General features: G+C 37.8%; 2 protein-coding genes across 5 annotated transcripts; both read left to right on the forward strand.

The window, feature by feature from the left end:
* Nucleotides 1-245: 245 nt before the first annotated feature.
* Nucleotides 246-19,789, forward strand: LOC113056695 (WD repeat-containing protein 35-like). Of its 4 annotated transcripts, none has more exons than XM_026223506.1 (29): nucleotides 246-493; nucleotides 701-818; nucleotides 946-1,017; nucleotides 1,114-1,206; nucleotides 1,337-1,465; nucleotides 3,256-3,389; nucleotides 3,559-3,724; nucleotides 3,780-3,952; nucleotides 4,542-4,667; nucleotides 4,745-4,930; nucleotides 5,053-5,097; nucleotides 6,114-6,170; nucleotides 6,286-6,346; nucleotides 6,930-7,074; nucleotides 8,236-8,305; nucleotides 8,614-8,667; nucleotides 8,749-8,858; nucleotides 8,967-9,183; nucleotides 9,687-9,767; nucleotides 10,075-10,211; nucleotides 11,727-11,930; nucleotides 14,486-14,632; nucleotides 14,891-15,023; nucleotides 15,147-15,257; nucleotides 16,320-16,484; nucleotides 16,648-16,788; nucleotides 17,042-17,198; nucleotides 17,951-18,191; nucleotides 19,224-19,789. In XM_026223506.1, exons 1-29 carry the CDS (start codon nucleotides 470-472, stop codon nucleotides 19,372-19,374), a joined length of 3,648 nt encoding a protein of 1,215 aa, XP_026079291.1. In that variant the 5' UTR covers nucleotides 246-469; the 3' UTR covers nucleotides 19,375-19,789. The 4 variants fall into 4 exon arrangements, with proteins under 4 accessions (XP_026079291.1, XP_026079292.1, XP_026079294.1 ...); XM_026223507.1 differs by having other exon boundaries at nucleotides 3,804-3,952; nucleotides 19,224-19,374; XM_026223509.1 differs by lacking the exon at nucleotides 14,486-14,632.
* Nucleotides 19,790-19,925: 136 nt separating this feature from the next.
* LOC113056696 (potassium voltage-gated channel subfamily S member 3-like) lies at nucleotides 19,926-24,687 on the forward strand. The gene is made up of 2 exons (XM_026223510.1): nucleotides 19,926-20,971; nucleotides 21,995-24,687. Exon 2 carries the CDS (start codon nucleotides 22,074-22,076, stop codon nucleotides 23,580-23,582), a length of 1,509 nt encoding a protein of 502 aa, XP_026079295.1. The 5' UTR covers nucleotides 19,926-20,971; nucleotides 21,995-22,073; the 3' UTR covers nucleotides 23,583-24,687.
* Nucleotides 24,688-25,289: the final 602 nt, after the last annotated feature.

Genomic DNA, 25,289 nt, shown 5'->3' on the forward strand with positions numbered 1-25,289 from the left:
ATGTGCAGGCAATGGCAACTTTCCATAATGTATTTCATGTCAGCTACCCATAATCATAATTATGCCTAAAAATTAAGAGATAAAATTTAAAAAATTAAAAAGATAATTTTAGAATTTATTAGGAATTAATTAAAAATTTTTGTTATTACAAAGGATTCAGTTAAAAATGTTTCATGGTGAGTAGAGAATTAGAACTACAAATACCATGAACGCCTTAACCAAACATCATTTCCGGGTTTCGGTTACCTAGAAACCAAGCAAACCGTTTTACAGCAGCGTACATGCATGGAACATAGACCGATAATTCAAATGCCTTGAAGAAAGGGTTTATGAAACATTTAATTTAAAAGAAGACAACGCTGAAATCCAAAACAGTCATCGGGACCAAACAACTTAGCACCCCCCTAAACACCGAGAGAAATTTGGTTCATAACGCTGAGGCAGGCTAGCAAGCTAAGCTAAAGCAAAGATGTTTATTTATCTCAGTAAGAAGGTAACGTGAAATATTGCATCGTAACTATTAATTTACTGCTAGCATTATAACAATATTACTGCTGTATTCATATTTTTCTCTGACTGAATGCGTGATTGTTTTAAGGGTTTGCTGTTAGTAATTTTCATTCGTTTTAATCATAATGATAGCTGCTTCTGCGTATACAACTTGTTTATCAGGGCCGTTGGCTTTGTTGTGTGTCCTCAGATTGCGATTCCAAACAATACCGTTTTAAAGTGTGTGTCTTGGAATAAAGACCAAGGTTTCATCGCCTGCGGAGGAGAGGATGGCCTTTTAAAAGTTCTCAAACTTGAGACTTATACAGGTGAGAACCGGAACTGCCAGTACTTCTACATGTACAGACAAAATATGAACACCAATGTGAATGATTAACTTCTATATATTATAAATAGGACTTTGAACGAAACCAAAAGTACATTTATTTTTTTTAGATGATGCCAAACTGAAAGGCTTGGCAGCTCCCAGCAACCTCTCTATGAATCAGACACTGGAGGGACACAGTGGTAAGAAAGATAGAGGAGATGTGTCAGCTCAATGTCTGTGTGTTTGTTTTAGTTTCTGTGTGTTCTTACTCTCTGAGTTTTAATTTTGCTATGCAGGTGCAGTGCAGGTTGTGACCTGGAATGAACAATACCAGAAACTGACCACGAGTGACCAGAATGGGCTCATTATTGTCTGGATGCTTTACAAAGGTAAACATCATATAAATCATAGATATATACCTATAAACCATATAGAAAATACGATAATATATGATGAATATAAAACTCCAGCCAATACACTTGTGTGACACATTTTTTTGTAATTTTGTGTGTCAAACAGGTTCATGGTATGAAGAAATGATTAATAACAGGAATAAATCTGTGGTGAGGAGCATGAGCTGGAATGCTGATGGTCTGAAGATCTGTATTGTGTATGAGGACGGTGCTGTGATTGTGGGCTCGGTGGATGGTGAGCACAGTTTTAATTATAATTATTATTAATTTTCTTATTTTTAAGTCAAAACACTACGGGCAAATCATTTTTTGTACACTGGACACATTTGTGATTTTGTCTTTTTTGGGTTTCATATGATTTTAAGAACAGTGAAAAGAAAACATCCAAAATAAACTTTACATGAAAAAAGATTTACATGCAATATATTCATTTGTGTATGTAGATTTCAATTGCACTACATGTCTTTAAATGCCATTGTCTCAAAATTTTTATTTTTATTTTTCTACTGCACTGAGCCAGAAATTTCTACTTCAGTAGCAGTCACATATGTTTACATGTACATTTAGTCATTTAGCAGACTCTTTCATCCAAAGCGACTTACAAATGAGAACAATGGAAGCAATAAAAATCAACAAAAGTGCAATGATATACAAGTGCTATAACAAGTCTCAGTTAGCTTAAGGCAGTACACATAGCAAGGGCTTTTTTTTTTAAATAAATATAATGAATACAAAGAAAACAGATAGAATAGAGCAAGCTAGTGTTAGAGGTATTTTTTGTTGTTGCGGTTTTTAATTGCATAATAGATGAAAATAAAACAGATAGAATACAAAAAGATTAATTGTAAAGGTTTGGTAGAACTGGCTGGAAGACCTGCCAAGAGAGCATTGCAATAGTCCAGCTTGGACAGAACAAGAGCTTGGACAAGGAGTTGTGCAGCATGTTCCAAAAGAAAAGGCCTGATCCTCTTTATGTTGAATAAAGCAAATCTGCAGGACCGGACAGTTTTAGCAATGTGGTCTGAGAAAGTCAGCTGATAATCAGTCACAACTCCAGGGTTTCTGGCTGTTTTTGAAGGAGTTATGGTTGATGTGCCTAACTGGATGGTGAAATTGTGACGAAACAATGGGTTTACTGGAACCACAAGCAGTTCTGTCTTAGCAAGGTTGAGTTGAGGTGATGGTCCTTCATCCAGCAAGAAATGTCTGTTAGACAAGCTGAGATGCGAGTAGCTACCGTTGGATCATCAGATGGAATGAGAGGTAGAGTTGAGTGTCATTAGCATAGCAGTGGTATGAAAAGCCTTGTTTCTAAATGACAGAACCTAATGATGCCATGTAGACATAGAAGAGAAGGGGTCCAAGAACTGAGCCCTGGGGCACCCCAGTAATTGGACACCTCACCATTCCAAGATACTTTGATACGCTAGATTATACTCTGAAGTTTTATAAAGAGAGGTTTGTTTATATATAATTGTTTTTTAATGCAACATTTAATTCTAAAAAGACATTAATTCCTTAATTATTTTTCTGGCTGTTGACTGTATTTTTTATTTTTTTATTAAGGAATGATGAAAATAGATATACAAAATAAAATAAGGTAACTCTTACATGTCAACAAAATCAAACAAGAATTTTAAACCTGGCTTGTCCAATGTTAAGAGTTCTGTCCTAGAAATACATACAAATTAGAACATATTTAAATTGACAATTTATAATTAACATATACAAACATAACAGTTAAGACAACTTGTCATCCATATTATGTTATTTTTAATGTAATAAACTGGTGAAGTGTGGTGACATCTATTCATTATTTTACCCTGTTCACCTGGTGTTTTACTTTTTTTTTATATTTGATTGTAATATAAAATTATTTTCTTATTTATTAAAAAGCAACAAATCCATCAAGATATAGGTGTTTGTTGTTTTATTATATAGTTTTGACTTTTCATGCTTGTACATTTTATTAGTGTGAATATAAAGGTGTGTGTGTGTGTGTGTGTTTGTTTTGTGTTTTTGCAGGTAACAGGATCTGGGGTAAAGAACTTAAGGGTACCCAGTTGGCACATGTGGCCTGGTCTCCAGACAGTAAGATCCTGCTGTTTGGGATGGCCAATGGAGAGATCCACATCTACGACAATCAGGGAAACTTTATTGTGAGTGCTGAGACACTGGAAACACTCTCTGTGCATCATTGTGTTTTTATTCAGCTACTTTTACTAGTTTTCCTCTGGGGTCCTGAGTTTTTCAATATTATCCAGTCAGTTTGAGTAGTACTGCTATTCAAAACACAAATTTGCTCTTATTGTGTGTGTTTATGCCCAGATGAAGATGACCATGAGTTGTTTGGCGAATGCAACAGGTGCCCTCAGCATATCAGGTATTCACTGGTACCCCGGGACAGAGGGGTATCTGGAGCCAGACTGTCCCTGCCTAGCTGTTTGCTTCACTAACGGGCACTGCCAAGTGATGAGGCACGAGAGTGATGACAGTGAGTTTATGCGTTCTTTATGTCTCTTTGTGCATACTAAGTGACATTCATTCAGACCTGTGTGTGCGTATGTGTGAAGGTCCTGTGATCATCGAGACGGGTATGTGGCATGTGGCCAGTATCCAGTGGAATCACTGTGGCAGTGTTCTAGCTATAGCAGGATCACTCAGAAACAGCGGAGCAGAGAAAGACATAAATGCTGTTCAGTTCTACACACCGTTTGGAGAGGCGAGTACTGATCACACACATGCTTCATACAGACATATTTCAGGTTCTACAAAAGATAATATATCTTGTCATAAACAATTGTTCACTAAGACTTTTGTCATGTTTTTGAAAAAGTCTCTTAAAAGTATAGTAAAATAAGCAATATTTTGAAAGATTATTACAAATATGAATAACCTGTTTTCTATTTTAATTTATTTTACAATGAAATGTATTCCTGTCATGGCAACGCTGCATTATTGGAAGCTGTCGCTCCAGTCCTCAGTGTCACATGATCCTTCAGAAATAATTTAATATGTTGATTTGTTGCTCAAGAAACATTTTTTATTATTATCAATGTTAAAACAATTTCCACTTTATTTTTTGTGGAAACTGTGATACCCTTATTGATGACTAGTTCAAAAGAGCTGCATTTATTTGAGATACAAATAGAAATATGTTGTAACAATATAAATGTCTTTATTGTATTTTTTGATCAATTTAATGCATTCTTTCTGATTAAAAGTATTATTTCCTTAAACTAAAAAAAATCAAACTCATCCCAAACTTGTTACTGTTGATGCACTTATATCTGATGTCATCACGTGTCTAGCACTTGCGGACTCTGAAGGTTCCGGGCAAGCAGATGACTGCTGTATCATGGGAAGGTGGAGGACTACGAATTGGCCTAGCTGTAGATTCTTACATTTATTTTGCTAACATTCGGCCAGATTACAAGGTAATTTAGCTGGAAATAATGGCTATAAAATATTTTTTCCCCGCTCTCTGAGATAACATCTTACTCTGTTTCTGTAGTGGGGTTACTGCAGTAACACAGTGGTGTATGCATACACACGGCCTGATAGACTGGAGTACAGTGTGGTGTTCTGGGACACTAAGAATAATGAGAAGTTTGTAAAATACGTCAAGAGTCTCATGTCCATCACCACATGTGGAGATTTTTGCATTTTGGCCACCAAAGCAGACGACACACATCCACAGGTACTAAAACGAGGATCTGTTCAGCTTTTTTCTGATGAAGAGGGATATTGTAAGTAAGAATATTGTTTTACATCAAATCAAAAGTCATATCTGTTACATATCTTTTTTTATTTATTTTTCAGGAGGACACTGAGACTGAGGCTGGATCAGCTACTGGATCAGCTACAGTAAAGACACCTCTTATATTCCAATGTAGTAAAAAAACAATGAAATATTTCCATATGCACTCTGATCACAGACACCAGAAAGTAACAGACAGTAGAGGTTTAAAGGGATACTCCACCCCAAAATGAAATCTTTGTCATTTAATGACGTTCCAAACCCATCAAAGCTTTGTTCATCTTCGGAACACAATTTAATATATTTTGGATGAAAACCGGGAGGCTTGTGACTGGCCCATAGACTGCCAAGTAAGTTACACTGTCACAGTCCAGAAAAGAGCATCGTCATAAATAGTCCATCTGCCATAAGTGGTTCAATTGTAACATTATAAAGCAAGGAGAATACTTTTTGTACACGAATAAAACAAAAATAACGACTTTATTCAACAGTCCTTTGTTAACAGTCTCCTCTGTATCTCTCCACATCACTCAAACTGCCACCACAAGGATGCGCTGTTTCTATGTGTATTTATGCTTTTATTTGAAAGAAAACAGCACATCCTTGTGTGCTGCTGACACAAGAGCATATGCAGTTTGAGTGATGTGGCTTCATAATGTAACGGTTGAACCACTGATGGTAGACGGACTAGTCTGACAATGTCTTTCATAGTTTTCTGGACCGTGACAGTGTAATTTACTTGGCAGTCTATGGGACAGTCACAAGCCTCCTGGTTTTCATCTAAAATATCGTGTTCCGAAGACGAATAAAGCTTTTATGGGTTTGGAACGACATGGTTTTTATTAAGTGATTAATGACAAAATGTTCATTTTGGAGTGGAGTATCCCTTTTACAGTAATGCATGACTGTAGCTGTTTTCATAGACCATGAGAAACCTGATCAAACATACAGATGTGACTGTATCATGACATTTTACAAAGTAAGAACTAAACAACTAACAACTCTTAACCAGATCTAAATTTAGTAGGACAGAGGACAGTGGAAAGATGATGTAATGTAGAATTTAATTATGCTAAACCTGAGAAAGCTGTTCTTAAGCACCAGATGCAACACTTTACCACAGGCATTTAATGAGCTGTCCAATCAAAACACCTCAAAGGATCGGTCTAAGAGGAGAAAGGTATTATGAACATCAGCAAAAAACAAAACAAAAAAACTTTCAGATATTTCCGTAATGCTGTTTTAGGAAGTGTATCCATGTAGTAAAGAGATGCCTGTCTATCCTTTGTCCACAGTATGCTCTGGTGTTGTGTAACTCCATTGGAACCCCACAGGACTCTAAATATATTGACATCGGTGGGTAAAAGAGTTTTTACTATTTCTATATGGAAGGGATCATGCAGATTCAGAAGCTCATTATTGCAAAATAAACTCTAAGCAAGGGTTATGAAGACCCAGAAGCAAATAAATATATAAATGCACAACTTAGCTTAAACTAACTTAAATAGTATGAAAGCTGCGGTGGGAATCCCGGCTCCTTTCCTGCCACTCCCATAGGTATCCCGCTAAATTCCTTTCCTGGTTGAGAGAGCAGATCTGTTCCAGAGATTCAGTCTGATCTCTCGGAACAGATTTCAGAGTCGGAACAGCAACACACAACAGAATCTGTAGTTATTCATAGAAAAACATATTTTTATGTGAAATCTGTCTTTGAATCCTGCTCTGAATAAAGGTTTGTGTGATTTTCAACAGCCTTTTGAAATCGCACAAACCTTCAACAGATAGCTTTGATGTTTAGATAAGCTAATGTCACCTGTTTTTTTTTTTTTTTAAATAATGATGTAACTGTAATTTCTCATCCTTCACTTTCCACAAAGTGAAATTAATACATTCTATCTGTTCCTTCACAATTTTTGTTACTCTCTGTTTGCTGATACAGACCCCCTGTTTGTCACTATGACGAAGACTCACGTGATTGCTGCATCTAAGGAAGCATTTTATGTTTGGCAGTATCGTGTTGCTAAGAAACTCACTGCTCTTGAAATCAACCAGGTCGCCAAGACAAGAAAGGAAGGTCGAGAGAGGTGAGGGTCAAAGGTCACCAGTAGTGGGTCACCAGTGCTTAGAGAGGGATTTAAAGGGATAGTTCACCCCAAAATAAAAAATTCTGTCATTAATTACTCACCTTCATGTTGTTCCAAGCCTTAAAATATTTTTTGTTGAAATCTGTACTTTTATCATCTTTTACAATTTAAAGTTTAGTGTTGGTAAGATTTTCATGAATTTGAATCTCTTATGCTCACAAAGGCTGCATTTATTTGATCAGAAAGACGAAATGTATTATTGCAATTTATAATAATATTTAAATATATTTTTTTTATCCCAGTGAATTTTCTTCATCAATACCCTAGTTTTGACTCATGATTCTTCAGAAATAATTTTTTCAACGTATTATCAGTGTTAGATTGTTTTTAACATTGATGATAATAAGAACTGTTTTTGCACTGCTTAATACACTATTTTTTGTGGAGACTGTGATTAATTTTTCCAGGAATTTTTGGTGAATAGAAATATTGCTATAAACATAATGGCTCTATAAAAACATATAATAATACAGGTTTTTTTCCCCACTTTTGATCAATTTAATGCATGCTCAATGAATGTATTAATTAATTTCAATTTTTACTTTGCCTGCCATTCAGCATTGTCAGTCAGCAACAAATACACAAGTATTAAATGCAGTAATCATTTTATTTTTTGCTAAGTATACAAAGAGGACATAGTGATCATGTCATAATTAAAAAAAAAAAGAAGAAGAAAATTTTACTTTTGTTTTAAGAACATATTAACTAATATTAAGATTTATTTCAGAATTTGTTGTACATGCTTTGTCCCATGTCTCAGTCTCAGTGGCTGAATGAAAGAAGCAGCTCTGTGTAATATGTAAGCTTTCATCAGATGAAGTGATGTTCCTTATTGTGGCGTACAGTCTGTGGGCAGTCTGTCTGCCTGTCTGTCTCTCGGGATAGTGTGAGGGTGTGCTCGCTGACGGCAGCACTTTGGAAAAGTTCTGTTCAAGGCTGTGTGATGAAATCCTGCGACCCACACTCTGGAACAGGACCCAGTGTTCTGTTTCCCTTCAACATGATAGAAATACACTAAGGCGTTGCCTCTCTTGCTTATTCTTCCTCACTTTACCTGCACACTGTCTCTTTTCACTCTGTCTTGCTGACTCTTTTCTCTAGGGTTTATCACATCGATGACAGTCCAAGCGGAACATCAGATGGGACACTGAACTTTGCCAAAGCCTTCACAGTGAGTACACTCAGCACAGACACTTACATGTGGCTCTATTAGCCTCTCGTGAGAGGATTAGTGGGAAAAACTGTCATAGAACACTGCTCCGCTAGTCTGCTTATGAATTATTTCATAGTTGTGCTATGTTTTCCTTGATCCACACATTTTTATGTGACATGGTTCACATAAGACGCTTCTTATTGATCCAGTTGTCATCTAAACTTGTATTTACAAGAAGTATGGAGGCTGCAGTCTACTTTTTCATATGACTGCCCTGAGAAAAGGGTCATGACAGTGAGATGTGTTTGTTTGTTTGTTTGTTTCAGGCCACAAGGGATCCGATCTGCTGCATTACAGCATCAGACAGAGTGCTTATAGTGGTACGTCTGATTTACACAAGGACACATGCTTTTTCATCACAAAGTTTCTGCTTTATTTATATGAGGTTGTGATGTCTGCAGGGCCGTGAGTCTGGTATCCTACAGAGATACAGCCTGCCCAACATCACCCTCCTGCAGAAATATTCCCTTACCTCCAGACCGTATCAGCTGTCCCTCAATTGTAACTCCAGGTCTGATTTCTCTCTTTTTTTGTAAATTGTAATATTACATCAGACTACTCACTCGTTTTTCCTGCTTGTATAGCGAGAGTTTGTTTTAAAATAATTGTATTTTTCTAGCCGGCTGGCTATTATAGACATTACGGGTGTATTGACGTTTTTGGACGTAGAGACACGGGCTTCGTCAGGGGATGCAGAGGGCGGGTCCACAGCTGGAGATCCATCCAAATTTGAGCGCAAGGATGTCTGGGATATGAAATGGGCTAATGACAACCCAGATCTGTTCTCCATGATGGAGAAAACCAGAATGTATGTCTTTAGAAACCTGGACCCTGAGGTGAGGCATAGAGAAAGAGTTAATTATTCATAAATCGATATATGTTGAGTGTTGTGGCTAGAAAGGGTGATCGTTTTGTCAGAGCTAATGCACTCTTCAGAAAGTGCAGCCGTTTTCAAACAAACGCACACACACACACACACACACACACACACACACATGCCAGCTTCAGTAAATCACAGAGCACATGGCCTGTAGATCAGACCACCCACTGTAGAGATTCAGCAGAGCTTTTTTCTTCATGCACAGAAAGACAGCAGGTACTTTATGGGTCCAGTTCACACATTATAAGCAATATTCACAAAACTATTATATATATATATATATATATATATATATATATATATATATATATATATATATATATATATATGTACAGTCATAATTAATCAGTTTTAACTTCCATAAAACAAATTCTGTTACTTCAGTTGTTTTAATTTGCAGCGGTATTAGTGGGAACATTCTCCTGACAAGTTCTTATGTGTGTTGTGTTTGGAACACAGGAACCGATTCAAACGTCTGGCTTCATCTGCCACTTTGAGGATCTGGAGATCAAATCTGTTCTTCTGGATGAGATCATGAGGGTTGGTTGGAATATATTGGATTAAATCAATTTGTAGTTGAATTTGAGTTTGTTCAAAATTATTCACTGAATTTTTAAATTGAGATTTTCGGGGCTGAAAAAATAACATAATCATATATCGGAAATGACCAAAATCCTAAAACAAAGCCTATATATATTAGCTGTGCTCTGTTAAATTGTTATAATTTCTGTAAAATTATTATTATTATTATTATCATTATTATTTTAAATGTTATTTTAATTTTAATATCTTAATTACGTTTTGTGAATCCTGAATATAATTTTTAAAAATAATAATAATCTTTCAGGATCCAGAGGTTCCAAATAAAGATTATTTAATAAACTTCGAGATCCGCTCGCTGAGGGACAGCAGGGCACTTATTGAGAAGGTTGGAATTGAAGATGCTTCTCAGTTTATTGAGGACAATCCCCATCCACGTCTCTGGTGAGGCACACACTCATTCCACACAATAAATGGGGCGGTTTGGTAATTTATTCAAGCATACCTGCACACGGAAAGAGGAATACATGAATGAAAGCATAGGCATAGGCAGTACGGAACAGTGTGTCAAAACATACTGTGTGGGTTTGTGTATTTGTGTATGTGTTTAGCAGGACTGTGTTTGTTTTAGATTTTAGAGATTTAAGAGTGTGCAACTTGGCAATGTGTGCGTTTCCTGGAAGTGGAAAGTATGTGGTCCAAATTTATACTCTGAATGAATTGTGAGCTACAGTTTTATGATCTGAATGATGATCCTGGCACTGGCAGGACAAAATGAAACCAATAAGACAGCACACTTCTGGTTCCTGGAGAGCTTTGTCTTTCAGTACCTGTCTGGCCATTTAAGAAAGGGAAACCCGGATAAACTGGAATCAAATGAACTAATGTAAACAGGCACGTTACTGTGTAATTATTTATGGTTTTCTAAGACTGTGATGAAAGAGAGAACGATGTAACCTGTAGTCATAAAGCAAAGCAGTCTTGGAGTGGCTCTATTGATTTAACAAACCACTGGAGTTTAAGTGGCTCTGTCAGTTCTCACAGCACAAGGAGGAATTTCAGATCGGACTCTTGCTACACAAGCAGGGAGGTAAACCCAGAGATCTAACATACATTGACTGGACTCTTCACAGTTTTACCAGTTGTTGAATAATTTAGAAGTGGATCTCTCAAAACCAGTTAAGGCCACATCCAGATCACGTTTAACCCCATAATCTAGAAAAAATATCTATAAATGACTGTATCTTGCTAAAATCATATTAATTATATTGAAGTCTTTTTTTGTTTATTAGTATTTGCTATGTTGTCTCTAATCTACATGTTTAAATATAGGTTTCTTTTCTCTTTCTTTGATTTTGGAGTAAAAAGGAAAAGTAGATTCACCTTTTAGTGCATTGTCAAGGGAGTTGCTGTTAATACTGTCAGACGGGAACTGGAGAAGGAATCCTACAGGAATATGGTGTAAAGAAAAAAAGAGCTGTGTCAGCGCTCTCTTTCAGTTTGGGTGTGTTTGCTTTAATACGAGCGTGAGAGCTCAAAGGCTCTGTTGTTTGATTTTACTCATCCTTAACATGCCAACATGTCAGAGGTCAAAGGTTTTCTTAGCTTTCCATGAGTGCATGCAAAGATCCTGGACACAGTCACTTCACCATCCTTGGCCACTTTTTGTGGCTCAGTTCTCTAAAACTGTCCAGGGTGTCATCAGTCAAACAGATTTAACTAAATGCAGCTGAAACATTATCAGTGTCATTTTGTTTATGTCCAGATTTGTGATGCTGTTTGCTCTTTGTTGAGATCAAATATGATCCAAATACTCTGATCAAATAATTTTGTTAGTGCTAGTGTATCATATACTAGATGCCATGTAATCTCAAATACGGGATTTAGTGTGAAGTTTTCAGACCTCCAGTATTTGACGGTTCAACATTCAGTCAGTTGTATCTGTGCATGCACTTCCAGGCGTCTGTTGGCAGAAGCAGCACTGCAGAAGCTGGATTTGAAGATGGCTGAACAGGCGTTTGTGCGCTGTAGAGACTACCAGGGCATTGAATTTGTCAAGAGACTGAGCAACCTACAAAGTGAAGCCATGAAACAAGCCGAGGTAGCTGCTTACTTCAGCAGGTTTGAGGAGGCAGAGAGGATGTACCTGGACATGGACCGCAGGTACACACAGACATATGCATGCTGTCATACACAAACCTCGAGGAGATTCATATCCTGTGCGAAATCTGTGTAGACAAGAACACTTCACTTAAAAAATAGCAGTGTTAAATTAATTTGATTGAATTGTGTTGCTGTTAACTAAAACTACTGTTTCAAAAATAAAAATAATACATATAAAATTGAAAGCTTAATTTTTAATTTGCTAAAGCTAAAACTGAAAAATAAATTGAAGATGAATAATAAAATATTAAAAAAGAAACTAATAAAAATAACAAAAGCACATAATGACATTGCTAAAACTGAAATGAAAAGCTAATTTAAGGGGGGGGGGAAATGCTATTTCTTGCATACTGAGTTTTTTACTCTGTATTTGGATTCCCATGCTAAACATGGACAAAGTTTCAAAAATTAAGTTGTACGTTTGAAGGAGTATTTTTGTTCCAAAAATACTCCTTCCGGTTTTTCACAAGTTTCGGAAAGTTTTTTTCGAGTATGGCTCTGTGTGACGTTAGATAGAGCAGAATTTCCTTATATGGGTCCTAAGGCACTTCTGCCGGAAGAGCGCGCGCTCCCGTATAGCAGAGCACTGAGAGCACAACATACATTCACTGATCAGAGCGAGAGCGTTGCGAAATGTCACAAAAGAAGTGTGTTTTTGGTTGCCAGGGCAAGACAACCCTGCACAGTTTACCAAAAAAAAAACAAAAGTATTAAGGGACCAGTGGATGGAGTTTATTTTTACAGAGCATCAACGGAGTTGTGCAAGTGTTTGTGTTTGTTCCCTGCATTTCGAAGATGCTTGTTTTACAAACAAGGCCCAGTTTGATGCCGGGTTTGCACATCGTTTATTTCTTAAGGATAATGCAGTCCCAACGAAAAAGGGTCACGATCGTGTGTTGGAACCGCATGCGGTGAGTAAAACTGCTTCAAATATCTCTGTCTTGTTATCTTAGCTATCGGCGCGTAAGCACATCAAGTAAACAACATGCGATGTTGTCATCAAACTGCACTTCCCACATGTACAGCTTAAAAAAAAAAAAAAGACGACATAAAGTGGAACTATGTCATTTTCCAAAACTGCTAAGCAAATATATACAGTTTCAGTACATACCACATAGATACGTCGTTGCTGCTGCTTCCCGTTAAATTTCAGCCTCTGGATCTGATTCTGGATCATAAATAAACGGCTGAATCTGACTGTTAGCCATGGTTTGTTTTGGATGTTTTTTTCCTCACGGTAATGTCACAGCTTCCAAGCGCTCTCAACGCAAAAGCTTACTCGCGCTCGTGATTCTTTAGCTCCGCCCACACGTCACGCCTCCAGCCGGTCGTGTTTTTCTGGGAAAAATCGGTACAGACTATATTTTTCTTATGAATATAATAAAACTAAAGACTTTTTGGAGTTATGAAGGATGCAGTACTACTCTATAGGTACTCAAGATTAACAGGATATTGAGTGAAAACGAGCATTTCACCCCCCCTTTAAAATATTCAGAAATATAATAGTTTATAAATAGTAACACTGAAAATATAAGACTGAGCAGGATTCAAATTAACAAGCACCACGTGCTACACATTCAGTGTTCACCTCACTAAAACTACATGCTTTGGTAAAGTCTCTACTTTAACACTGTTTTACAAATGTTACAAATGTCCTTGATTCTGATTGGTTGAGCCGTGTTCGAAGCTGCTGTAAATTACTCTATAGCTGAGTCCGAAAGCTCTAAAGGCAGCATTCCAAGGCAGGAAGGCATCAAGGCATGTCCGAATACAGATTCTGCTTTACTTCCTGTCTCTGGAGGTACTTTCTTCTGATCTAATTTTGAAGGCAGCATAGAAGTATCCTTCGCTGCCATTGATATCCCACAATCCTTTGTGCAAAAGTGCTTCCCTCAAAGTCATTGCCTCATATGGAAGCAGCAAGTAAGCTACCCAAGTTTTCAGATGCAGCCTATGAACATACACCTTTGGTTACATCTGTGTGTTGCTCAGCTACCACTTTGTTGCAACCACAACTGTTTCTGAGGAACTACATTGTTTGGCGGAAGAATAATGTTTTTATTAATATCATTTTATTTGCTTATTTGAAACCATGCTACATATATGGAATAACTGTTTTATGAAAGCAATAAGTCATGTGAAGCTGTGGTTTACACTGAATTTATAATAGCTAAGGGGGTTTTCACAATGCTGTTATAAATTCACTGTAAACTACGGCTTCTTGGGGCTTATTGATTTATTCTACATTATATACTTTTTTTATTAAATTTTTTACCAAACAAAGCAATTAATATTTCTTCTGGCATACAACAAGAAATTACCATATTTTAATTTAACTGAGTACTAAATTAGATAAAGTACAGGGATGGATGATTTTTAGATTGAAAAAAAAAACACACACTCAAATTAATTTCCAAAAGTGTCTCTGGTTTGGATCTGTATTTTTTTTTTTAATGCTGTTATGGCCAACATTTTAATTAACTAAATTGAAAAAAGCAACAGAAATCAATTTATTTTGAATGCTCATCTTTCATCTTTCTCCCTCTGGTCTCTAGGGATTTGGCAATAGGTTTGCGTATAAAGCTCGGTGATTGGTTCAGGGTTCTGCAGTTGTTAAAGACCGGATCAGGGGACTCTGATGATGCTCTTCTGGAGCAGGCCTACAATGCCATTGGAGACTATTTTGCAGACAGACAGAAATGGTAGGCTGTTTAAGTGCGGCTGTGCATACGTGTTTATAAATGTGTGTGTGTGTGTGTGTGTCAAAAGCCACACAACTGAACTGTATGTAAAATCTGTTTCAGTGTCAAACACTTATTTAGGCATAAACCATTAAACCAAAAGGTCTTTAAGATAAGTAAATTCATTTCAGTGTGTCCAAATATTTGACTGTTTTCTTTTACTTTATAAATTGTATTATTTGCATGTTGACAGACATTGGAAGTGTGTGTGTTCCACAGGTTGAATGCAGTACAGTATTACCTTCAGGGTCGTAATCAGGAGCGTCTGGCTGAATGTTATTATATGCTGGAGGACTATGATGGTCTGGAGAGACTTGCAAACTCGCTACCAGAAAACCATAAACTGCTACCAGTGGGTGCTTTCTCTTCTCTCTCTCTCTCTCTCTCTTTCCAATTCTTTCAAAACAGACCAAGCAGTACTGTTTGGTTCAGGTTGTGTTAATGGCTTGACCTGTGCTTTATTGTGTGTGTGTAGGACATTGGCCAGATGTTTGTTACCGTGGGAATGTGTGAGCAGGCCGTCAGTGCATTTCTGAAATGTAACCAGCCCAAAGCAGCTGTGGATGCCTGTGTGCATCTAAACCAGGTGAGGGTTTATAATGTGTTAATAATATATTAACCCTCTCAAGGCAGACGTTGCTGATTTGCAACAGTTAAAAACTAAAAACCTTATTACTCCAGATATACATATTTTATGTATCTGGAGTACTAAAAATTTGACTAAAGGTTACTAAAGTTACTAAGTTACTAAAACTTAATTTGAGCCTGAGAGGGTTACTTGTATCAATTATATTAATATTACAGTCTGCAATGGCTGTCAGTTGCTTTAAAAAAGTAATTCTGATGAATCTGTTCATTGTAGTTAAAGCATCTGTATCCTTTTTAACAAGAAAAAAAATAAAGACACTGAGCAAAGATAAAGACAAAGAACATCAGTACTCAGTACTCAGAATATATATTTCTCACATCTAAGCAGAAAATAATATTAAATAATATAGTAATTTTCTGGATACTTTTATAGATTAATTCATACATATATTTATCTAAGAGGTTTATCTAAGAGTCATGCTTGCAGGTGAAATTTAAGATTTTTTTAGTCTCATAAATTAATTTGATTTGATTTGCATAAAGCTTTTCATTTGTTAAACTTCTCTGGATATCATTTCTAAATAAATTTTTCAATAAAGAAGGTATTTTCTCCAACAAGTACTGATCTGAAAAACAGCTCACAGACACACACTTGTGCTGTTTCTTTTGTAAAATTTATGATCAGTCTTTAGAAATCACACAATGAATGAAATAATTATTATCCGATATCTGCGTTAAAGACTTTGACAGCCCTATTTAATATGCATTTCTCAAAAGAACTCTTTCTCCCTCTCTTCACTGAATGCATTCTGACTCATTGCCTTTTCTTTGGCTTTTTTTGGGCCATTTAGAGATAATGATGCTTCTGTCATTAGTTTAAATGAGAGGTTCAGAGAGATCACAGTGCTCATCATCAGTTCTACTCAAAGATCCAGATGCAGCTATAACGTCATCACTCTCATCTGCTCCTGAAACCTGTCTGTGATGAATGTTTAGATGTTTGATGATGGTAACAAATATACAACAGCATAAATACATTTCAATTGTGTGCACATTTCAGTGGAACAAAGCTGTTGAACTTGCCAAAGACCACAGTATGAAGGAAATTGGCCCTCTGCTGTCCAAATACGCCTCGCATCTGCTGGAGAAAAACAAAACTCTAGAGGCCGTAGAGCTCTACAGAAAAGCCCATCACTTCCTGGATGCTGCCAAACTCATGTTTAAGGTATGTTAGTATCAGTTTGTGTAAAAAAAACATTGTCAATTGGGATCCTCAGGTTATGAAACTAGTGATGATTTAATTGCAACAATGTACACTCTTCACATTTAAAGCCTGGTTATTTTGTAAATGTTAAATACTTTTAATGACACACTTTATTTCACCTTAGATCGCAGAAGAAGAGGCGAAAAGGAGAACACGACCGCTGCGAGTGAAGAAGTTGTATGTGCTTGCTGCCCTGCTAGTGGAGAACTTCCACACCCAGATCAAAAGTTCACAGCAAAGCAAAATCAAGGGCAAGAAATCTGAGGTACTCAAAGTAGATGTTCTAAACTCTTGTTACCTGTTTCCAGGTGATGGGTGTAGTTTAGATTTAGTACAGGTCTAACCAAGTACAGGTTTATTATCATTTGGGATCTTTGGACAGAGCTGTGGTTTTTGGTAACTGTTGGCACTGTGGTGTGCAGCTGCAGCCTGACTCAGAGTCCGACAGGAAATCAGTTGTGATAAAGGGCTCATTTACAGCCTAGTGGTGGGTAATTTGTGTGTGTGATTTATTTCAGGCTACCAGTGCATTAGCAGGGCTGTTAGAGGAAGATGAGTCGTCTTCAGACAGCCGTATCCTGGATGACGCCTGGCGTGGGGCAGAGGCCTATCATTTCTTCCTGCTTGCGCAGAGACAGCTATACGAAGGCAAGGTGGACGCAGCCATGAGGACAGGTAACACTTACAACCCATGCAATAAATAGCATATACACACTTACTATTAGAATATTATTACATTGTTTAGTCAATCAGAGAGGTTTGAATTTTTAAATGATTTCCTGTCTGTATTTTTCGGGTGCAGTATGTTGATATTTACCCAGAATTATACATTTGCAGAAAATTATAATGATCACCGTAATATAATTATCCATAGGTTTCTGTGTGTGTGAGTGTGTGTGTGAGTGAATGCATGCGTGGTATGTCTGGTCTGCGAACATAAAGTGTTAAATCGCTTACCTGAACTGAGAAAACAAACTCAAAGTGAAGTCTTTATAGCATTCAGTCCACACATACACACTTGCAAAAAACGTTTGCTTACATGAAGGTCTAGACTAGATGTTTAAACCACAGATGACATCATATCCAGGACCACCTGGACAAGAGGTGTGCATGCATGCATGTATGTGTGCGGGTTAATGTCTCTGTCTTTCAGTTAGCAATGTTTTCATGGCATACTAATATTAAAATCTTAAAATTATTTAATAAAAGCTATTTAAGTTAGGGATATATAAAATATAAAGTATTAATATAAACATTCTGTAAAAACTGTAAAAACACATATCGCAGCAGTTTAAAATGCTACAAGTGAATTTAGGCACCACAGTATGAAAATGAACTTTCAGTGAGCAGCAGAGGTGTTTCTTATTAAAATCTCTTGTTCTTCAAATGTGAAGAAATGCAATCATTTCTTTATTTTCTGTTTCCAGCTCTCCATCTCCGTGACTATGAGGATATCATCCCTGCTGTGGAGATTTACTCTCTGCTAGCCATCTGCTCATCTGCCAACTGTGCGTTTGGTACTTGCTCTCGCGCCTTTATTAAGCTGGAGTCTCTGGAAACACTGACTCCAGATCAGAGGCAGCTTTATGAAGACCTGGCCCTGGAGATCTTCACCAAACACAGCCCTCGAGACACCCGGCAAAGCCAGCGAGACAGTCTCACTGATGGGTAAGACAGGAACACAATAGCCAGAAGCACTGGAAACATTCTCAGGCCTCGTTTAACCGATAACTGAGGCGGATCCTTCGTTACAGCTGGTAGACAGAGCTGTGAGGTCACAGTGACGCAAGTGTAAAGTAGTGTGAGATGAGTGACGTAAAGATCAGCACGCATGATGTAGACCCGAATCACTGCAGTGTGCCAGGTGATTGGACATTTCCAGACCATTCAAAACATTACATCAGCACAGTTCCTCCTTTAAACGGTAGTAAAACAGAGGGAAGAGTATTGAATACACTACCATTGAGAAGTTTGGAGACGGTAAGATTTTTTTGTTTTAGAAAGAAGTTTCTTATCCTTACCAAGGCTACATTTATTTGATAAAAAAAATACAGTATTTTTGTGAAATATTATTTCAGTTGAAAGTATCAGTTTTCTATTAGAATTTATTTTAAAATTTAATTTATTCCTGTGATTGCACAGCTGGTTTTCAGCATCATTACTCCAGTCTTCAGTGTCACATGAGCTTTCAGAAATCATTCAAATATGCTGATTTGGTGCCCAGGTAACATTGCTTATGTTATCAACGTATTTTAGTGGAAACTGTGATATTTTAGTTTTTCAGAAGTAGAAAGTTCATAAGAACAGCATTTATTTAAAAAATTTTTTTGTAACATTAGAAATGCCTTTACTGTCACTTGATGCATCATTGCTGAAAAAAACAAAAAAATCTTACTGAATCCAAAACTTTCAACAATATTGTATCTTCTTTGTCTCATTGAAGCTGTCCATTATAATTAATTCTTTGCAAACCCCAGAAAGCACATATACGCATCACACATATTTACAGGGGAAAGTTTTCTGGAGTAAAGTTATTTCCAGTAATTAGTAATCAGCACAAAACTTAAATATGAGTCACCGAAATAACTGTCCCAATTATGTTTGTTAAAATAGCATGTGTGATGATGCGTTCCGACTTGATGAATTAATCTCTTTTTCTCTCTCTTTTTTTCTCTCTTTTATCTTTCTTTTCTTTCTCAGGCCAGAGGGCAAGTTGCCTACCTGTATAGTGACAGGAAGAGTGATATCGGAGTTCCAGTTCTGGATGTGCAGTGTGTGTAAGCACTGTGCTGTGGAGCAGGAGATCACACAACACAACTTCTGTCCTCTCTGTCACTCCCCAGTGGGATAGATTTTCCCATCTCTTTCCCAAGCTCAGCTCTTGCTCCATCAAATGTCAGTCTTTTCGATGTACTGTGGGACACAAACTGCCACAAAAGTAGAAGGCTTATTAATCTGTGTAATTTGGATGTTCAAATTATCATATATATATATATATATATATATATATATATATATATATATATATATATATATATATATATGGCATTTTCATGTACTTATATAATTACATTATTTTACTTTATCTAACTTAGTTCTGCACAAAAAAGACATTTTTATGTGAATCATCACATTCTACCCAATTTGACAATTTAAACAAAAATGAGTTAAACATTTTTCGCAAACATTCGCAAAATTAGGAATTAATAATCTGACTAATAACTGTATGTGTGTATTTGAGACGTTTTTTAGTAAAAAAAAAAAAAGTGAAATGGATTCAGTGTATTATGTTTTTTTGGCATTGATTGAATAGAACACAAATTTGCCTTGCAAACAAAAATAAATGTTCCTATATTTACAAAAAGATAAAGATATTATAAAAAAAAACCTCAAATCTCTCAGACGTTGCTGTTCACTTTTGTCATTAATCTGATTTGAATTGAGAGTTTACATATTTAATTTTAGGCACCTGTTCAGTGAAACCTTTAGAGATAGTATCCGTCGTATGCCACGCAATGCTGCCCTCTGCAGTCGCTCTCGAGAACTGACGCTTCTGACAGTGTATAATGTTACTTATTGCATATGTTTAAAACATTTATAGTGTTTCGCTGAGCATAAGTGACAGTGTTGTTCTTTATTGGACAAGAATATCTATATTTTTCCTTTATTAAGTTGAACAACGTATTTAAAAATACATACTGTAAAGAGTAAGATTAAACCGGCGTACTCTTGACGGCCTCTAGAGGGCATCATCTGTCAATTCCTGTCTGCACGTGCGACAGGTGCTGCGTCAGGGAGAAATACTTTGACCGAAGAAAGTGAATGTGTTGACAAACCACTCGCTCTTTACATGGTATGATGACTTAACATTCTTTAACGTAACTGCAGTATCCTCTGTCGATGATGACATTCGCCTTTATTAAAATTACACACATGATGCTCTTAAAAGTTTGAGGGAAAAGAATCGTCGCTGCTTTTAAGTAGGCTATATTTCTTTTATTTTCACAAAATCCATCCGACCTCTGCTTTCTTCCTAAGCAGTAACTCCAGGGATCTATAATCTCAGTCTTTTATTAGTTTTCTAATACTTTAACTGGTCTTCACGGGTGGTCAAAGAGTCGCTCTCTAGCCCTGATTTTTCTCTCAATCATTGTTCCTCCTTGGAGCATGTGGAGGCACGTCCAGTAACGCGAAGCGCAAGCGCGTTTCAGTTGCCACGGGCCAGTGACGCACGGACGCACAGCTGCCCCGAGGCACCGCGAGTGCGTTTGCGGCACACTGTGTGCCAAGTGTCCCACCCGACACAGTCTGCTGCGGGACATGGGGCAAACGCTGCAAACGAGCGCACACCGGGCTCTACTCTACCAAGGAAGGCGCTGGAAGATGGCAATATCCACACCGAACGTCTTTGCAGTGCACTGATGACGTCTGAAAAGAAAGGAAAACAGGTAAACTGTGACATTGCTTGTTTATAGTTTTTGTTCCGCAGTGTTTCTTTTGAACTTAACTTCAGTGCTGTCCTTGGTGCTGTATTTCCATCAGGCAGAGCACGTGGATTTGCACACACCTCGCAGAAACTCAAAATGTCATTTAGAAATTTGATGTTGTACCCAAAAGTAATTTCGTTTTTCTATAGTTACTTTTGTTGCTGTCAGATTTTATTTACGTTGTATGTATTGCAAGTTTAATTATTACATACATACACAGGTGTAAAAGTCTGAGCCGTATTGAAAATCTGGAGTTGAAAGTCTTAACTAAAAACTTGAAATAATACATTAAAAAAGAAAATGATAGGACATTAAAGAGGAAATATATAAGTTTTTGCACAATTTATAGGTCACCAATCAAATAAGCATGTCTCTATGTACAGACAGTTTCCATTGAATGACAAGATGAACTTTTTTTTTTTTTTTTTTTTTTTACTTATTTAATAAAAATAAAGCAAACTACAATCATTTTCATTAATGGTCATTGTAAATTGTAAAGGTTTCATCATCTCACAATAAAAATATACATTTTTCAAACTTTATAAAAGCACTGCTAATTAGAACTGTCAAGTGCTCACTGAATGTCCTGAAACCTTGACATGACTTTGTACCCTGCCGTACTGCTGGAAAAGAAAGTCAGAATTACTATTAAAATGCTCATAATGATCACAAAATCAAAAAAAAAATTTTTTATGACAGTGTACAAAATCAATATCCATTGGCAGCTATAAAAGCTGATCTGGGCTCCAGAATGCTTTTATCCCATCATGATTGTTACAGTTAGAAGCAGTATATAATAGATTAGCTGTCTTTCTGTCTGCATATTTAAATCTGATTATGTTTTTGTCTTGCCATACAGTTGAGTACAGTACAGTGAATTGTGGCAAGGAGTACTGAGAAAAAAAAAGATTGCATGGTTTTGATGAGCAGGTATCAATAGCAACAGGTCAGTGATAATCGGGCTTTTCTCTTCCTGCATTATAGGCATGCAGCCATAGATGAGTCTCTCCAAAACTGCTTAGCCCAACAGTTCCACTTACTCCTTCATGTTCTGACATCCATCATGGTGTATGGGCAGGTCCTGCACCGCCAAGGCCCCGAGGAGAGCTTCATCAACCTCAACGTCGGTGGCTTTAAGCAGCAAGTGGAACGAATGGTGCTCCAACGCTTCCCCCACACACGACTGGCCAAACTTCTCTACTGCAGCTCAGAGGCTGCTATTCTCCAGCTTTGTGACGACTATGCAGCATCCGAACGCGAGTATTATTTCGACCGAAATCCGTGTTTTTTCCGCTACGTGCTCAATTTCTATCATACCGGAAAGATCCACCTGATGGAAGAGTTGTGTGTGTTTAGTTTCAGCCAGGAGTTGGAATATTGGGGCATCAAGGAGCTTCACCTGGACGCTTGCTGCAGCGACAGATTTCAAGAACAGAAAGAGTACACAGGAGATCACGACTGGGGAAATGACGATGACCTGCAGAACCAACTACAGGACAGCTTAGATTCATCGATGGAGGAACTGTCAGCATTTGACAAAGACCTGGAAAAGTTTGAGGGCACCTGGTGCTCCGAGAAGCGTAAGGAACTCTGGCTGCGACTGGAAAACCCGGGATATTCGTGCTCAGCAAAAATAATGGCAGTGTTTTCACTGAGTGTGGTACTGATGAGTATTGTGGCCATGTGCGTTCATAGCATGCCTGAGTTCCAAAGGCTGGACGTTAATGACAAAGAAGTGGAGGACCCAGTGTTGGCTGTGTTCGAGACCTTTTGCGTCCTCTGGTTTTCTCTCGAGTTCATCCTACGGTTAGCAGTCACACCATGTATGCGCAAATTCCTAAGCAATGTGCTAAACATCATTGATTTCGCCTCTATAGTTCCATTTTATGCCACGTTGGCGTTTGAAACCATGGATGCTGAGGAAAGCGAGGAGCTTGAGAACGTGGGAAGGGTCGTGCAAATCCTGCGCCTCATGCGTATCTTTCGCATCCTCAAACTGGCACGGCATTCGGTCGGGCTGCGTTCGCTTGGAGCAACGCTCCGTCACAGCTACCATGAGGTCGGACTCCTCATCCTCTTCCTTTCCGTGGGAATCTCCATTTTCTCAGTGCTCATCTATTTTGTGGAGAGGGAGGACGATGAGTCGGAATTGCAGACCATACCGGTGGGCTGGTGGTGGGCGACGATCAGCATGACCACGGTGGGATACGGCGACACGTATCCCATCACGTTGGCTGGGAAACTCATCGCCACCTTGTGCATCATTTGCGGCCTGCTTGTAGTCGCCCTTCCAATCACTATCATCTTCAACAAGTTCTCCAAGTACTACCAGAGACAGAAAGCCCTGGTGGACTCTGAGCAGCTTCAACCAGAGGACGAAAAACTGCCAAATCTCAGCATGCCTTTTCTTTACATAGGAGACCTCTACGGACAAAAGATGACTTCTTTGGTGCGTAGCACGTCCTCCAAGAGTAGTGCGGGGAGTGAGGGAGGCGTCACTGATGCTTCCAGCATTCAGGATGTTGAAATTGTCTGCCCTACTGGGATGCCACAGGCTGACAAAGCAACATAAATCTGGGTTCTTCAAATCTGGTCTTGGACGGCCACTGCTTTGCATAGTTTAGCTCAAACCAGTGATCTTGAAGACCTTGGTGAGATGTGTTTGTTTATGGTTGGAGCTAAACTATGCAGGGCATTGGCCCTCCAGAGCAATATTTGAGGAACCCTGATACAAATGATTATATGCACAACCTCAAATGAAAAGAGCGTGAAGAAACAAAAATAAACTTCCTTGCTTAGATCTGCAGCACACGTTGATGAAACACAACAGGACCCTAAGACTCAAGGCTCTTTCTTACCGAGCTACTCCTGGACCTTCAGTCAAAAGCACTATTTCTCTTTAGTTCTCAGGGTGAAAATATCTCAAGCTTTCCATTATTTACAGAACCTGTTATGGACACTAATCTATACAACAGGCTAGCAGTAACACTAATGGTCTATACCCAATTAACAGCACTGATTGACAGGTGTTTTTTTGTATTCTTCCGACAAGCTGTTCATTTAATTACAAGCCTTTCTGCAGTGCCTGTGGGAAAAGGACTATGCTTAAATGTTTTATAGGCAATGACAGCATCTAAAATGCTGGACTTCAGATGGCATGTTGGTATATACCATCCTTCCTAATGTGTCCACCAGAGACGGAAGGACGGAAAGAGTGCATGCATATTTCAACAGGAGAGAGGAGAGGCCACAAGAGAGAGGAGAAGAAAGCAGGAAAATGATGTTACAGTTGAATAAAGTGTTGATATACAGTAGATTTAAGTTTCTGCCCTTTGTTCTGAAATCACTGCATGGGTCTGCAGAGAGATGAAGGGTCTTGAAAGAAATGGTGCACCCCAAAATGAAAATTGTTATTATCTACAAAACCTCATGTCGTTTGAGACTTGTAGTCTGTTATTTTGATGTGAAGCACTCTACAGCTTCAGTATAATGCAGTTTATAGTGACCATTATAAAAACGCCTGGCTTCATAAGGCGCTTAAACACAAGTAAATGAACAACGTGAGAGTAGTTCATAGGAGTTGTGCACTATTCTCTAAATCTTCTGAAGCTGTAATATGTCATCAGACTAAATTTTTGTTATTTTTTGAAAGTGGACTTTTGATTTGAGAACCTTAATTGACGTCAGTAAGTTGATTCCTGATTTGTAAAAGAATCAGAATGATTTGTATACAAGCTCAATGGAAAGAACTGACTGAAAAGGAACTTTCTGAAAAGACCTGCATGATTTAAAAAAAATATATATATCTTTTTGTTCCACAGAAGAATGAAAGTCATGTGGCCTTGGAATGACATGAGTAAAAGTAAGTAAAAGATCATTTTTAAGTGAACTTTAGCTTAAATCTTTTACATTTGAATCTTGTTAATCAAGTGTTACTTTACAGTGAGTTTGTCCCACCTTCTCATATGTCTCATGAGTAATGCCTTATGCGTGTATTATCAATAATGTCTTATTGAGCATCAGGTTGAGCTATCCTCTGTCTTCTGCACGCAGGGCATTCTCTCTCCATCTTGCCGGCTCTCTCATTTTTTTTGGAGTGGCTTATGTCAGTAGACTGTATTAGCAGAGGTCCAAATGTTAGAGCTGTCTGCCACAGGGGATGTATTACTGCTGAAACGGCATCCGTTTGGCAAGTGGCTTTAACTTGGATAGATTGGTCTCTGTTTGAGACGTGCCCATTGATCAATACGTCACACTTGCGCATTCAAGTGTTTAAGGG

Source organism: Carassius auratus, chromosome 38 (genome assembly GCF_003368295.1).
Source record: "Carassius auratus strain Wakin chromosome 38, ASM336829v1, whole genome shotgun sequence".
NCBI classification, from domain to species: Eukaryota; Metazoa; Chordata; class Actinopteri; order Cypriniformes; family Cyprinidae; genus Carassius; species Carassius auratus.